This window comes from Hetaerina americana, unplaced genomic scaffold (genome assembly GCF_022747635.1).
Source record: "Hetaerina americana unplaced genomic scaffold, ioHetAmer1.1.p SCAF_1, whole genome shotgun sequence".
Lineage (NCBI taxonomy): Eukaryota > Metazoa > Arthropoda > Insecta > Odonata > Calopterygidae > Hetaerina > Hetaerina americana.
The window spans coordinates 1189199-1204984 of record NW_027286069.1 but is presented as its reverse complement, the minus strand read 5'-3'; the positions used below and the strand labels follow the sequence as shown (position 1 = coordinate 1204984).

The window sequence follows — 15786 nt, the reverse complement described above, 5'->3', positions numbered from 1 at the left end:
GAAGATAAATCCTGTACATTCTGATGATTTCTCTCTGGAAAGATTAGAGTCGCCAGTAAAAAGTGGAAAAAGTTCATAGAAATGTGTATAAGATTTTCCAACAGCTTTTCTGTATCACCTGCGTATATTTGGCATCTGTTTGGAAAAGAAAAACTTTCTTCGATAATTTGGTTTGTGCGTCAACTTCTTGTTCTTTTGCACTGTTACTCAAGGTGCCGTATTATTTCTTTCTCGAGAAATCGATGTACAACGACGAAAAATTTCTTAAAATTTTCCATAATTAATTTTTTTATCTTGGTAATATTTCATCCACTTACGCTAAAATCGACGTGTTTTGAAAAGTTGTGTACATAATGTTCCGCATATCTGCAACTTAATTCGAAATTAAAACTCGAGTAAAAACATAATAAATCCTAAGAGATGTACGTACATAGTCTCCTTTCAGAGTATTTTAGCATTTGGAATTTCCTGCTCTTATCACTCTACGGCAATTATTCAAGTAGGCCGTTTTAATTGATAGTTCATTTACCGCGCATCGCTGTGGTTAAGGGATACAAGAATCGGACATTGTTGAGAATAACGCTCAGCTTTTTCATTTTTAAGGAAAATATATGTTTTTACCACGCTAGGAATAATGGTTTCCTGTTCATTTCAATTTCATTTCGTATAAACTGGAAAAATGACTTATCTAATCTGACCTATCGAATGAGCCAATGCTTCTTTGGCTATAAATTACAATCATATCGTTTGTCCAGGGAAGGTTTCGCCAAGTAACGGTAAGCATATTAGCTCCATCCACTGCATAGCCTTCCCAATTATGTTTCCTCACGATTGTCAACTCGAAGATTGTTTTTGAAAGGTGGCTAAAATAGAGCATACCTCGGATGAAGAGCCATGGTGTTGGGAATGGGGCCTAGTTTTTTCCTTGCTTCTTTTACACTTTTCCCTAAAACGTAATATGTATCCAGAAAATGCAACTAATTGCTCAAAGACTTTCCCCAGATTTGAATCCTGGACCTCTTAATCAATATCCAACACGTTAAAATACGAAGTCATAGTTGAGACCCACTCCAGAAAAAAATATCAAATAAATGCAATCTTTGTGCTTCGTAATCAATTTTTAAGCTGTTCATTTAATTGGCTGAAACGTTTAATTTCGAAATTATTGCGGTGCGTGTGCCCAAATCTCTCTTTTATGTATGCTTGTCATATTAAATGCTATCAACTTTGAGCTCTCTCTTATTTATTGTTAAAAAATTTCCTTTTTTCTGCTCGGCCGTTTCGTTTTGTTCGTATAGCATGCAGTCTTCGCGTGCCAGGGACAGAAGACGGAATCCTCACTTGTCAGTCTCATCGGACTTGCCGTAATGGTTGCCGGAAGGACAAAATCCTTCCAAATTTCGGTCCATTCTTGGGAGTCAGGTGTTGGAGATCGGAATTGTTCCTGTTTCTTTTATCTTTGTGCGCGAAAACCCTAAATTTCCCTCTTTCAATTTTCAAAAATTGCTCCGGGGAATTCTTGAGGCTTTCTAATCGTATTCGTTAGCTCACTGAAAATAATTCTAGTTGTACCAGTTCGTTTTATTACTGTAAACTTTTATTCTAATTTTTTTCTGTTTATCGAATTCATTAATTAAAAATAGGCTCATTGGCATCCTACCGAGTGGTGATCTGATCGAAAGAAAATAGCAAGATCGTTGGTAATGCCAAGACTAAATAAGAAAACTGATAAGAAGGCCCTTAATGAAAGAAAATAAATTCTAGTGAAACTTCTTGCTTAAATGCGAAGGAAAAAATAACTACATAGAAATGCTTCCATTGCTGTATGATATGCATGTATTGTTTGGTTTTATGTTTTTTTTATTTTAACTGTATTTAATTATGCTCAGAGTTAGAGTTTGTTTATATACATATGGAATAAATTGAATTTTTATTGCTAAAAATATTGTCGAAATTGAAACAAGGGCTGCAGCAATGTAAATTATATGTAGTGTATTTTTATTGCGAAAATATATTCTGTAGAAACTGAAACATACTAGGAACAAGTGGTACGGAAATTTTTTTAACCCATTTTATTTCCCTTTTACGTTGAAGGGACTTGGTGGATTGCGATTTAAGTGCCTGTGAAAAATTTATCAAAGAGAAGCGCGTATTGAGCTTGGTTTTCCCCGTAGTCTGTTAGAAGAGGGGAATGAACATCCGTGGGCACGATCAGTGAATACGTTGAGAATGTCTGCGTATTTTGAAAGCTTCTCCCAGGCGCAAGTTGCGATAGAGATAAATAAATATTGAAGTCTCACAAGGATATAAATGAGTAGATCATTTGGTGTGGAACGAATTTCACTCTTAGCTACCTTAATTTATGAATGTGTGTAAAATTTCCTTGAACTTATCTGGAGAGAGAGAAAAAGGCAATCAAAATGGATCTAATCATACGGAATTAATGAATGGTTTCATCATTAATTTGAAAAGGTACTTGAATTCAGGGAAATTTATTTATGAATGAAGTAAATTACTTTGCAGATAGATTATACGTATCGTTATTAATAGGTTTTTCCTCATCAAGCAATATTTTCCCCTGGAAACTGGGGAAAAAACATAAATAATCGAGAAAAAGAATATAGTCTCGTATACTGCGACTCCGGTGATTTCTAATGAAAATAAAGAGACCAGGTGAATGATATTTGCAAAGAAAAGTACATTTTGGTCATTCGATTGGTACAGTCGAGTGAATTATTTAAGGTCGGTCCGTCAAAAAATATATATAAATGCTATTTACGCGATGGTAGCAAATGTTAACAGAAACTATTAGCATAACTTCCGTATTGAGAGAGCCTCAGTTATATTTTCGAATAATACAACTCTTAGTATTTCCAATTAAGAAATGTGAGCTCGCGATCTCCAGTAAAGATATTTTGGCATTTGTGCACCCCTTTACAACCCTTACCTCCGCTGCTCTTTTCTATAATATCTTAAACGGATATAGCAATTGTATTACCAACATTGCAATCATTTTGTGTGTTTTCTAGAGAAAAAAGTGAATTTAGCAATTATTAAGGCGTGCATTTTTGATACATTATACCGTGGGCGGCCTGTTAATATTATAATGAAATAGAAGCGTCGATTAGGGTTGAACATTGGGATTAAAATGGGAAAACGTAATTTTTATGATTAATATTTTGGCTAGCATTTATTTTTTGCGTGCTTTAAATTCTCTTTGAACATTGTCAAAATACTCACGACGCCATGTTTGACCTCACTTTCTGAAACTTCTGTTCTCAGTGAAGAAAACTTGCCGAGCTAAAGTATATTTTTTATGCAGTGAAAGCGAATAAGAAAGTCTTTATACGACATTGGTTATTTAGCATTCCTCCTCTTTAGACAAACTTGTAGGTGATCCAATAACTGGGTGCAGCGTCTTGAAAATGTGGCTAACGGTTGGTGGATGGATATATCATCTCTGGAGGCACATTTTCAGAGAAATATTCGGTTCAATTTTTCATAACTTTCATCTCTCCGAGAACTTTCTCCCAAAGTTTGTCGCCGAAATAAAGTTAAAAATGAAGTAAGAGTTTCACTCGCTCAAGTTTGCGTAATTGGGGCGACGGTGCCTCTGAACGAGTCACATTTAGTATGTTCAGACGCAGAATTGTTCCGGGCCAATATTTAATTTTGGCATAGTGGTTATATATTGAGTAAATAAAAGTTATTCTTGAAAAATATAATAATTTTTTTAATTTAAGGAAGTGTAGATACCGTGTTAATTTACCCAAGTCCTCCAAATGGCAAACCTGAAGCAAGTAAGCACGCCAAAAAAAGATGGGAAGGGCTTACCTTAAGTCAGTGCTGGTGTTCATTGCTTATATCCTGCGACTTATGCTTCCCGTTGAGCTGTGTTGTCAAGCCGTTTGTATCTAGCTATTGACAGGAGGTCCAGTGCTATGAAAGGTTTTTTCACCCGGAGTGGTGCAATTGCTGAATTCGTATTGTAGCTGACTTTATGCAAAATGTACATATATTATTTTTCCTTTTCGATAAGTGCTTAAAGCTTGCGGTAATCACAGTCTTAAAATTTTGGTCCAGGCTAAAATTCATTTTACTGCTCGTGGTCTCAGTAACTCAGCGAGTGTGAGAGTATATTACAGCCGTTGAGCCAAAGTTAATACCCGAATCATATACATACATATATATATATATATATATATATATATATATATATATATATATATATACACATATATATATGTGTGTGTGTGTGTGTTTGGGAGAATTACTTTGATGTAATATGTAATTGGCATTTTGGCTTGCCAGTTGAGACTTAGTTTGTAGATTTTAATCTAGGCTTAGATCTTATCGATGATCAACTCTGGGAGGAGTTTGTGATCAGCATTAGCAAACCTATTCTATGAAAATGATACGTCAAATGGAGTATTGAAGAGTAATAATGTTTTTAAGTGGAGAAGGGACTCAGAAAACTAATCTGATCTCTTCAAAGTGCTCATCTTCAATTAATATAAAATCATCATCCTCGCGCATAAAGCATATTCTGAAGTTTCCTAGGGAGTTCAACACATGTCAAAATGAAAGTGGTCAATTAGATCAGGTGAATGATAATTTTCGTCTGTCAGCTGCAAATGATTTTGGATTAATAGCGAAAAATGCCATAAAAGGGGTTGAGTATCATGGCAAGAAATTAATCTTGAATTTGATGTGGAAAAGTAAAGGGTGAGCGTTAAATGGATTAATTTCCCTCTCTGCCGTTTTACTAGTAGCTTGTACTTGTACTTATGGAGCGAGGAAGAAAATGCTACAATTTTCTCTTAGGGAATGACACCCATGATACATCTATCATGGTTAGCAATGAAGGGATTTCTACATTATAGGCCTTGTTTAAACTTTTCCAGTGCACCGCATTGTGTGTTACGCAGTTGTATGGTTGAAACAGTTAACGCCCCACTAGGAGTATGACATTTTTTCACGGATAGACAAACGGACTGGCGGCAGTTTCTATGGCTGGGTTCGAGGAAGGGGAGTCTCAGGAAAGGACGCATGCCAGTGACAGTTGGCTACCAGCCTTTGCGGAGTGAGGATCGTTCGTTTGCGAAACCTCTATAACGTGACCTCGTTACTCTCCGTCATGAGCCTGTTATTGGAACAGCAATACGCCATCAAATTTTGCGTGAAACTGGGAAAAAAACCGGGAAAGGGACTAATGACATGCTCAAGGCAGCTTATGGTGATGACGATATGGGTAGATCGGGTGTTTTTGAGTGGCACAAGTTGTTTCGGGAGGAATGGAGAGAAGATGTTGCAGACGCCGAACGTTCAAGAGGCTCTTCGCCCACAAAAAGAGACGGAAATCTTGCAAAAGTGAAGGCTTTGTTGGACAGGGATCGTATATGAAGTGTTCGCATGGCTTCTGAAGAACTTGAAATCCCTAAAAGTTATGTGCATCGACTTGTGACCGAAAACACAGGCATTAGAAAGGTGTGTGCGAAGTTGGTGCCGCGAGTGCTCTCGGACGAACAAAAAAAACGCGGATCTGACAAGAGCTTCTCGACCATGTGAGTTAGGATCCAAATTTTTTAAACAATGTCCCACCAAACTTCTTCCTCTTGCCCCGCCTCAAATCTGGGCTGAAAGGTCGTCACCACGGCTCGGTGGAAGCGTTGTAACAGGCCGTGACGAGGGAGCTTAGCCAGCATTCCGGGCGCCGCCTTCCAGAAGGCGTACGAGGCGTTGAAAACCCGCTGGTAGCAGAGTGTGTGGACGCACAAGGGTGCTACTTCGAAGACTTTTGGGTGAATGTTTTGATTCTGGCACTAGGTATTTTTAAATCAACTCAGTCCTACTGCTTTTGGGACAGACCTTGTAGCTCTGACATTAAGACAGTTTATTGGCCTTTTATTATTATTGTTTCGAGGAAATTTAAGTTGTAATGAATAAAAATAGGCACATACCGCATTTCAAAACTCTTAGGTTCACCGAAAGAGAACTTCAGCTCATCGTCTTGAAATCTTTGCATATCTTCGTGCAGTATTGAAATATCATACACGTAATTATTAATATCTTTCGGTCAGAAAGACTAATGAGAATCAAAGCGTCCAATCGTTCTTGATCACAAACGGATGAAGGATGTTAATGTAAGAATTGATGATTTACTGTCTCAATTCCATAAAAAACTTTCACAACAACATTTATTTCTTAATTTAAAAAAAATCAGCGACGAAGAAGGGAATCGATTCTTGACAGAGCGGTTAAAAGGTTGTTGGCAAGTTTTCGTATGCATTACAAAAATCAGCCCTCGGAGAATGTATTTCAATGTTCTTAGCTACAGAAGAAAAAGCATAATATGTTCAAAAATGTTACAAAATGAAATATTTGCATGAAATCTCTTCAAGTTAGGTCATCATTTTCTGAAAATTGCTTTTTCTAGTTATTGTATTTGGCTTTTCCATCATGTGTATTTTAGCGATATAATATTATTTTTGGCTATTTTATTCAAGTCTAGGTTGTTTTTTTTCAAAATACACCTGTCACTACAGTGTAAAACGTCAACATTGTGTCAAGAGTTAAAAAATGAATTATTTGCAGTGAAGAGATGTTAGAAACATATTAGTTTTATCAATGGTTCATTCTTATAATGATGATCACCTTGGCTGTGAAAATATGACGGGCCATTCAAGGTCGCTATGCTAGCAAATTATCCTTCCAGCATGTCTTTCTCTGGTGGACGGCAATTGAAGCACTTCTTTGTCAATTGTGTATGAAAATTAATGAGATATAGACAAAATGTTGAGCGTGTGTAAATTCAGTTAATTTTTCAAAAATCAATTTCTTTCTAGGAAAAATCAATGATTACCTCTCTCAAAATAGAGATAGATGCTAAAATATGATTGAGTAAGCAAATAGAATTATTGTACTTTGATTGAGTGAAAGAAATATTTTTATTTTTATAATTAAATAAGTTTAATCAATGTTTCATATCAATAAATACTACTTCTAATACCATTATTTTTATAGATGTTCTTTTTGAATTAATTCATATTAAGTGGCTCACTGGATTCAAAATTGTGAGTTTGTTAGTCCATGAGGCCGAGGCATTGATGGCCACTGCTATAAATTTACTGCATATGTAAATAGGTCTAATAATAGGAAATGCAAGAGTTTTTCGAGTGGGTGAATTTATATGTAAATATAAAATGAACGTACCTACGGTCGTGAAGCAATTGAAACAAAATAGCCGAGACCGTAAACTTGATTGGCACTAGGTTTGTAAAGGGGGGAGGTGGAAACAAAGTTACAAGTAAGGGGAAAGATAGGGAACACACACACTAGGTCACTTAATTGTGTTTGGGAAACAGTGACCCATGTGTACCTCAATCACACACAAAAAAGCAAAATTAATAGAAAATAAAACAAACTTACAATCACTTGATCACTAGGGTGTGTTAAGGAATACCAGTCACTCTCATGAATCACATTCTCAAACTCGTGTGGTGAATTAACCCTAGTCTTTTTAATGGCAGCGTTTATTAGTGATTGAAAGGTTTTGCTGGAACAGTTGTATTGAGAGTGTTATTTTATACAATGAACCTAACCTGGGATTATATCCAAAAGACATCAGAATTGAGCAGGGCTCTTATAATCCTTAAATGAAAATATATTATTGTTTTAATTAGCAATTATTACTTTTGTTTAATTAAATATTTGTAAATATGGGATTGCATGGATAGTTAAGACATGGATAGTCTCCAGCTTTGGATGTTTCTTATTATAAACATTTTCTCAGTCGCTGGACTGAGAATAGTGTGACATATAAGTCCTTGGCCCCAAGGTAAAAACTTCAACTGAATTAAGAATCAATGGAAGGGGGCATTAAAATCTAATCCTGTAAGAAACTCTCATTCAATACGGTGCCCAGTCAACAGGACCCTCCTTAAATTAGTCCTACTTGGTGCAAATGATTTTAGAAGTCACTGGTATCCCTTCTGTGATAACTGCTACTATTTCTGAAGAATTTTATTCCTTGACATTCTGAATGAAGCCGCAGATACCCAGGGCAGAAACCAGCCTCATAATGGTTATATGCACTGCTGACATTATTTCTAAAATGTTTCAATGTTTTGCCTTCTCAGGAAAACTGTCAAAATTACATTCGCATCCTGACTCAAGCGGGCAGCCCAGGGAGGTACCTGATATGTGGCACCAACTCCTTCAAGCCAATCTGCAGAGAATATTCTGTCCAGGTATCTATGCTGGTTTATATAGCCTGCAGTTAACGTATTCTCATTTAGTCATGATAAGTTCATGTCCAAATAAAAAACATGAGAACATGGTGCTCAGAATAATCCGTAACCGTCCCAGTTCTTCCGATTTCAGTTTCATTGAGTGATCGATCCTTCTGATCTATTTTTTGAAAATTTGATGTATTTGTAGCTCAGTGGCATATCCTTATTGTTTTTTCAATAAAATAAAGTTTTGGCTTTCGTATTCTTTGCTACAAGAATTCTAATTATAGGCTAAAGCATATAAATTTAACAAGGTGTGCAATTGAGAACATTGCATTCCAGTAAAATGTGTGCATACTTTTGATCAAGGTAGTATTTATTCACTTTCCCCACCATATCCATATTTTAATTCATAAATGAGGCCAATTATTAAAAAATTTTGATGATCCCTGTGTGTTAGAACTTCATTACAACATATAGTAAACTTAGTGGCTGTGGTTATTGACAAATTTTATATTTTTAACGTAAGTTATACTAGAATAATATCTAGCCTTTTATAGGTCGGTCAAATTGAATGTGGGTGCTAGTATACTTACATGCATTAAGTGCCCCTGTGTAAATTGAAGTGATGAATGAACATCACTTGATTAGATTTCCTCATTCACATTCTCTCATTTATCTGATGCACTCTTTTTTGGTATATGACTAGAACGGAAAAATTTGGAATTGTGAATTTTGTTCAAAACTCCTAGTGTCTAATAATTTAGACTGGGAAAATTGTATTATGCACTTTGTTATTACCTTAATAATTCTATTTTGAATTGACTGTTGTATATTTTGAGTGTTGTTTTAAGCCTTCACGTACATTTATATTTTTTAGATCAACCTATTCTTCATGTCAATATTGACACAAGATGAATCAATATTATTACATCTATTTTGATATCAATTGAAAATATATTGTCTCCAAAATGCACATCATCAAACAGGAATCTATGATTTCTATCGTTACAGAGTGGAACATATACAGTGGAGAAAGAGAAACCTGGGCAGGCACTATGTCCATATGATCCCCAGCAAAACAGCACCGCTGTTTTTGTTGGTAAGTTAAATTTAAATGTAAGTTAAATTAGTACTGTCCAGTCAAGAAAGCCTGCTAATAAAGTATATGTCACACATTTTTAAGTAGTGAATTATTTGTCAACCCGGATATATTTAATGGAAGTCACTGTAAAAGAATAAATTCTATTGAAATTCTTGGGCTACGTAATGTGGACAACCATGCCTGAGTAACCTCAGTATTGGGGAAAAATTATGATCAAGAAGTCTAATTTCACCCAATTTAATGAGTCAATCCTTGAAAGGATGGGCTTCCCAAGATATGATTCGCCAGTCATTCACCAGCCTTAATCTAGCCTGAGTGCCTTTGCAGTGACGATTTTGATGTGACAGGAGTGCTCCAAAAAACTCAAAATGAAACATCTGTAGTTTGACATGGAATATCTATTTCTTTTTTGTCATTTTTCTATTTACAATTACATAAATTTTCAAGAAAAAAGTACAAATGAAGCAGTCATAAAACGTAGCTATTGACATGATGTGGTCGAGGTGGGGTTCATGACCACATCAAGGATTGAATGTGAGTTCACCATTAATTGGGTTCATAGTGAATTTTTAATGCTCGTAAGTATAATTATTTTGTATATAATCACTTAAACATCCATTGTGTGCCAATATTTGCATGGTATTGCCTTGCCAAAAGGCGGTAAAAATAATGGCTATTAACTTTAGTCTTTGGATTTTCTTCATAATTGTATGGAATGGAATTGATAATAGAGAAACTCTCCACATTCCTGATTTGCGTAGTGAGTCTGACATGAGATTTCCTTTCCTCCCGAGACTATGAGAATCAGCTGAGAGTTTCATAATTTAATGACATACCAGGAAATTCTAAATTAAATGAGTTAGTCATTTATTATGCAATAGAATTTTTTCCGTATGCTAATTTGCCATGTTTATGTTTCTAAATTGTTATCTTTTTTAAACAAAAGCATTAAGTTGTATTCCTGAGACACAAGATGAGCAAAAAATATGTTAAATCACATAAAGACAAATTTGGATGAATTTAGAGACTCAGCCTGAACTTACTTGTAGTGATTGGAAGGTAGCAGTGGAAGGAATCAATCATGTTATAGCAGTCTTATCTGCAATTGTAACTACTACTATTTTATTCTTAGTGATCATCTGATTGATAAAGAAAATCTTTAATTATCAAGCGAGGTGTATGGTTCTAATTTTGGCCTTTCCATTTTTTTAGATGGTGACCTATACACTGGTACAGTTGCCGATTTCTCTGGCATGGATCCCATTATCTACCGTGGGCCCCTTCAAACAGAGCAATATGACTCAATGAGTCTCAATGGTTAGTTTACTCTCATTTTACAAAGTTAATACTGCACATCTTTAAAACATTATTTTTAGATGTTGGCCTCTCAATATTTCAAATGTAATTCTCTGTCAGTCCCAGGGTCACAAATGCTATGTGTTTTATGATAGTGGATTTAATGATGTCAACTATTCATCGAGTGTTCATTAAAATTTACCAAATTCCTCAAATTGTTCCCTTGTTTCCTCTTGCTTTTACAAGTCATTCATTTTCCAAAATAATGCGTGTAATTTATTTACTCTGTTCTAAATAATTTGTGTAATTAACTTACTCTCTATTAAGTAAAACTTACTAATTTTGCCAATTAGTTACTTCGGTTCTATGTTGGTATTGACTTCCTTATGATGCACTATTTTCAAGTGTTAATGTTTCATTTTGCAGCCCCTAACTTTGTGAGCTCAATGACCATGGGAGACTTTGTTTTCTTCTTCTTTCGAGAGACTGCTGTTGAATATATTAACTGTGGAAAGGTAAGTGCATGTTGCACAAATATTTATGTGAGCAATTGGTAGAAAACATTCATCTATATTTAAGTGATTTGAACAATATTCTCTAATTATGAATTTGTGTTCAGAATTATTGTATGTAAATAAAATGGTTGTTATTTGCTTTTCATTTTACTTTAATGTAGAAGATGCATCTATTTATTCATTGTGGTCGAATGTGTTTTAAGTAATAAAGTCTGTGCTTTCTTTTAGTCCGTTTACTCCAGGGTAGCCAGGGTATGTAAGATGGATAGAGGTGGACCGCATCGCTTTAGGAATCGCTGGACATCATTCTTGAAGGCCAGGCTGAATTGCTCAGTACAAGGAGAATTCCCCTTTCACTTCAATGAAATACGTATGTTGTTTTTACATTCTATTGGGCTTGGGTAGCAAGTTTTGCATGATAAACTAGTTTCTGTTAGATATGTATCTCTTACCTGTTTCCTGTAATTTTTTCAAGGTTAATTTCATTATTCCACATGAAAGAATTCTTAAATTGGTTAACGCCATTGATAATTATAAGTTATTTGCTCTTTCAAAGAATTGACCGAATCGAAAGTGTCTCCTCAAGGTTGTGCAGTTGCATACGCAGGCTTTTTTTGAGAGCTAGGCGCTTAGTTTTATTTCCATTATGTAGGCACTTTTCTTTGGTTTTTTTATCCCCTTTAACTTCATGTAGTTATTCTTTTTTTTTAAACTATATTTTCATGAGTGACAATGAATATTTGAAAAATTGTTAGAATTCTTGCTCATCTTCACTTCATATTTTTCCTACTTCCAGAATCATCAACTGAACTAATTGAAGGAGTTTATGGGGGGCAAACAGCTCAAGTGATTTATGCAGTGTTTACAACTCCACCAAATAGTATCAGTGGTTCAGCAGTATGTGCTTTTGCTTTACAAGATATTTCTGATACATTCGAAGGAGCATTTAAAGAGCAGGCTGCTCTGAATGCAAACTGGCTTCCAGTGCAGAGCATCAAGGTAAGATCTACTTCATTCAATTAGGCAAAGGTTTATTGCCCTAATAATTTTTTCTTTCATCAAGAGTTCTGTAATCCTGGTTTATCCTGTCATTTACTCACGGCATACATTATGATGGTAATTTCTCTTCAGATTTCATCTTCAGTAAAATTGCACTATATAACCAAATCATAACAATGAGTATCATAAACAGCTGTTTCAACTAGCCATTTACTTTAGTATTACTATAATTCAGTGAACATAATCTCATCATACTTCCCTTTGGAGAGTTTATGGAGAACATATTTCACAAATGCTCAGCTTTTTTTATTGTATTTTGTTCTTACAGCCATAATAGATCATTGTGCATCATTTCTATCAATTATATTGTCTCTCCCACGTTGAACATATGCTCTAACCTAAACTATGTCGAACAAATGTAACTATATTTACAAGTTTTTATATTTCTTGTAATAGAGTTTAAATGTGCAATGCCTTTGCCGAGGAAAAAATTTGTAATCTTTAGATATATTTCATTTAATTATTGATTTTTAATGGCATATTAATTGTGGTTTCATTTCAGGTCCCCGACCCACGACCTGGCCAATGTGTCAATGACTCCAGGACACTTCCAGATCTCACACTGAACTTTATCAAGACTCACTCATTGATGGATGAATCTGTTCCATCATTCTTTGGTGAACCTATCGTTATTAGGACAAGTTTTCAGTTAGTATGATTTTTAATTTATAGCTGTTCAGAAATGATAAAATTGTGATCAGTTGTGTTTTTTAAGTATGAGAGTTAAGCTGCAACTTCGAAAACTGTGAGAAATAAAAATTGGCCTGTTTAAAAATGGTATGCTTCATTGGTCAGTTTACCTTTTGGTGCAGCCAATGCTTTTAGAGCACCTGATCTCAAATTTTATTATTTCTTAGTGCTAACTTATTGCTTTTTTAAACTCATAACTTTGAACTCTCATTACTTACCTTCCATAAGGTGTATTTTTTGGTCTTGGAGGGGGTTAAAATGCTCTCAATCCCCCCTATATATGCCCCTGTTGTACTACATGTACGATTAAGCAATCGTAACTAACCCATTCATTTTGCATCAATAAGGAAAGTAATTACCTTTTATGAATGGTAATTGTGAGGTTTTCAGCCGCCATTATTATTTGCTTTTTATGCAGTAAATAATTTGATTGCCAAGCAAAGGTTTTCTAGAAGTTTAATTTGCATTGAAATACTAACATCATTATGTGATATTTTGGCTGAATTGTCTTAAGAAACAGAGAGAAAAATTGGTGGAATGAAATTCTTGCCTTAAATATGCATATCTATAAAATGGCTAATTTGCTCAAATGTAATCAAGAATTTACTTTGTGTTATTAGGACATTTTTATTGCCAAAATTTATTGTGAAACTGTTCTTTAAAAGGGGTGTTCAATGATAAATGCAATTACACTAGTGAATCGATGGTTATCCTAGGCCATAATCTTTGTTGAATCATTTTATCACTTTTGTTACTGAGTCATCTCATGAATTTCTCTTTGGATTTCCTTGAAGCATCTACTCTCAGAAGCTGTGACATTTTTCATTTCTCTGAATATGGACTGTCATTAGTTAATAATTGTGTTTTAGTTGATGTGAATTTTCGTATCCGTGATTGAAGATGTACGTATTTGGCTCACGTCAGTTATGATCGTGCAATAACAATCTAATGCAGCCATAATCTTTTAACTGACTGTTTTATATATGAATAGTAATTTCTCCCTTTCTATCAAATTTATGGCATAAGCTACAAAAACATTGCTCTACTCTTCAATGGTAAATGAAGTATTCATTCTGATTCTTTATTGCTCTTCACTCACCTTTATGGAATTAAATGAGTGTATGATTTTAAGTATTAATGCAATGTAAGAGAATTTGCTTAATAACAAAGACGTATAAAATTAAATTATTATTTACTGTGGATACATGTTTCATATTAGAAGAGTTGGTTTTCTGCTTTGGCTAATTTTGGAGCCACCCTTCCATGGACCTATGTGATACATTTGGGAAAGCTGGCTTCAGCCATATTGTTTTCTATTATATTTCTTTTTTTATAACTGAGGAGTTGTTCCCCTAAGTGAAGGATAATAACATAATTACCAGGATAAATTTCACATCATGCATTTTTGTAGTTGTGCCACCAGTTTGAAAACTCATAATGTGAATAGATGTTGACTTTCCCAGTGGGTGTCAAGACTAACACTATCTTAGCTGCTAAAAACTGATTTTGCCACTTTCTTTAGTGCCATTAGTGATGTTTTGAAAAATATTGCATGACCTCAAGTGTACATTGGACATATTTTAGCTGGGAACAAAAAGTTTATAAAATGGCATACAATACCTCAATACAAACGATAGAACAACAGAATGCATTCAACTCAATGTAGTGGAACGCACACTGAATATGTCATGGACTGCTGCCATTTGTTAATTTGTCATTGCTGTCATGCAAGAGTTTCAAAATTTTCATTTTTTTATTGGCCTATTACTAATGTTAATTACATAATATTAATCACTCTATTTTTTATGGGACCTTTATGAACCTAATTATTTTTCTTGTATTTGAATTTGTTTTTAATCGGTGAACATTTGTTCATTTCAGTTATAGGTTCACTCAGATCGCTGTTGATCCCCAGATCAAAACACCTGGCGGAAATACCTATGATGTTCTCTTCATTGGTACAGGTAAGATACCGTTGGCATTGGATTACACTGAATGTATTTAGTTTCAATAACCTATCTGTGGGTATTGATTGTGCCTTGGGCTCAAAATCTGTGTCTCCTTTGGACAACCTCGTCCAAAGTCGAAGCTGTGTGATTTTCTGTTCAACAGAACTTTGCAGGAAACAGGAGAGGGAAGGCATTGTCCTTCCTCTCCCTATGTGGATTTTACATGACAAATGGCACAGATTGATTCATTGATCATTGGAAAACTGTTCAAGCTGACTCCTTCCCTAGCATATCAATGTCAATCTTCAGAATGATTACTGTAATAGATAGATGCTCTCATTTGAAATGCCCTAATATGAATTTCTGCTTTCATTGATTGCCTATTACTCTTTTAACTGTTCTTTCATAAAACCCAAACTGATATTTGAAATTTATTGATTAAATGAATTTTTCCCTTAGATAATGGAAAGGTGATAAAAGCAGTTAATGCAGACTCAGCTGATACAATCAAGCGTGTGAACCCTGTGGTTATTGAAGAAATTCAAGTGTTCCCACCGAATGTGCCTATAAGAAACTTGAAAGTTGTGCGTGAAACAAGGGGTTCTGTGCAAGATGGTCGGCTTATCGTTGTATCAGATCATGAAGTGCAGTCATTGCGTTTGCATCGATGTTACTCTGACAAGATCCTTTCGTGCAGGTATGGCATTTATTATTGTCTAGTGGTTTTGTTTACCACTTGATTTCCATCTGCAATTCCATTATCTGTAGATTTTATGAATCACTGCAATTTAGAGAATGCTTAAAATTAAGGGATCCCATGCTCTTGCATGCTTTCCTTGAATCAAAATCTTCTTTGAAATACAAAGGTGTACTTTCATGAGCAATTCACTAATTTAATGAAAAATTTTAAGGTATAATGTGACCCATAGGTAAAATGTAAC

General features: G+C 34.8%; 1 protein-coding gene across 1 annotated transcript in view; it reads left to right on the top strand.

Moving 5' to 3' along the window:
* Nucleotides 1-15786, top strand: part of Sema1a (semaphorin 1a) — a 303018-nt gene that overhangs the window by 275463 nt on the left and 11769 nt on the right. Inside the window, exons 6-14 of the mRNA XM_071584531.1 lie at nt 8139-8249; nt 9246-9333; nt 10549-10653; nt 11059-11147; nt 11376-11517; nt 11944-12146; nt 12709-12854; nt 14778-14860; nt 15305-15542. Coding sequence (XP_071440632.1) covers nt 8139-8249; nt 9246-9333; nt 10549-10653; nt 11059-11147; nt 11376-11517; nt 11944-12146; nt 12709-12854; nt 14778-14860; nt 15305-15542 — 1205 coding nt within the window. The remainder of the gene's footprint in view (nt 1-8138; nt 8250-9245; nt 9334-10548; nt 10654-11058; nt 11148-11375; nt 11518-11943; nt 12147-12708; nt 12855-14777; nt 14861-15304; nt 15543-15786) is intronic.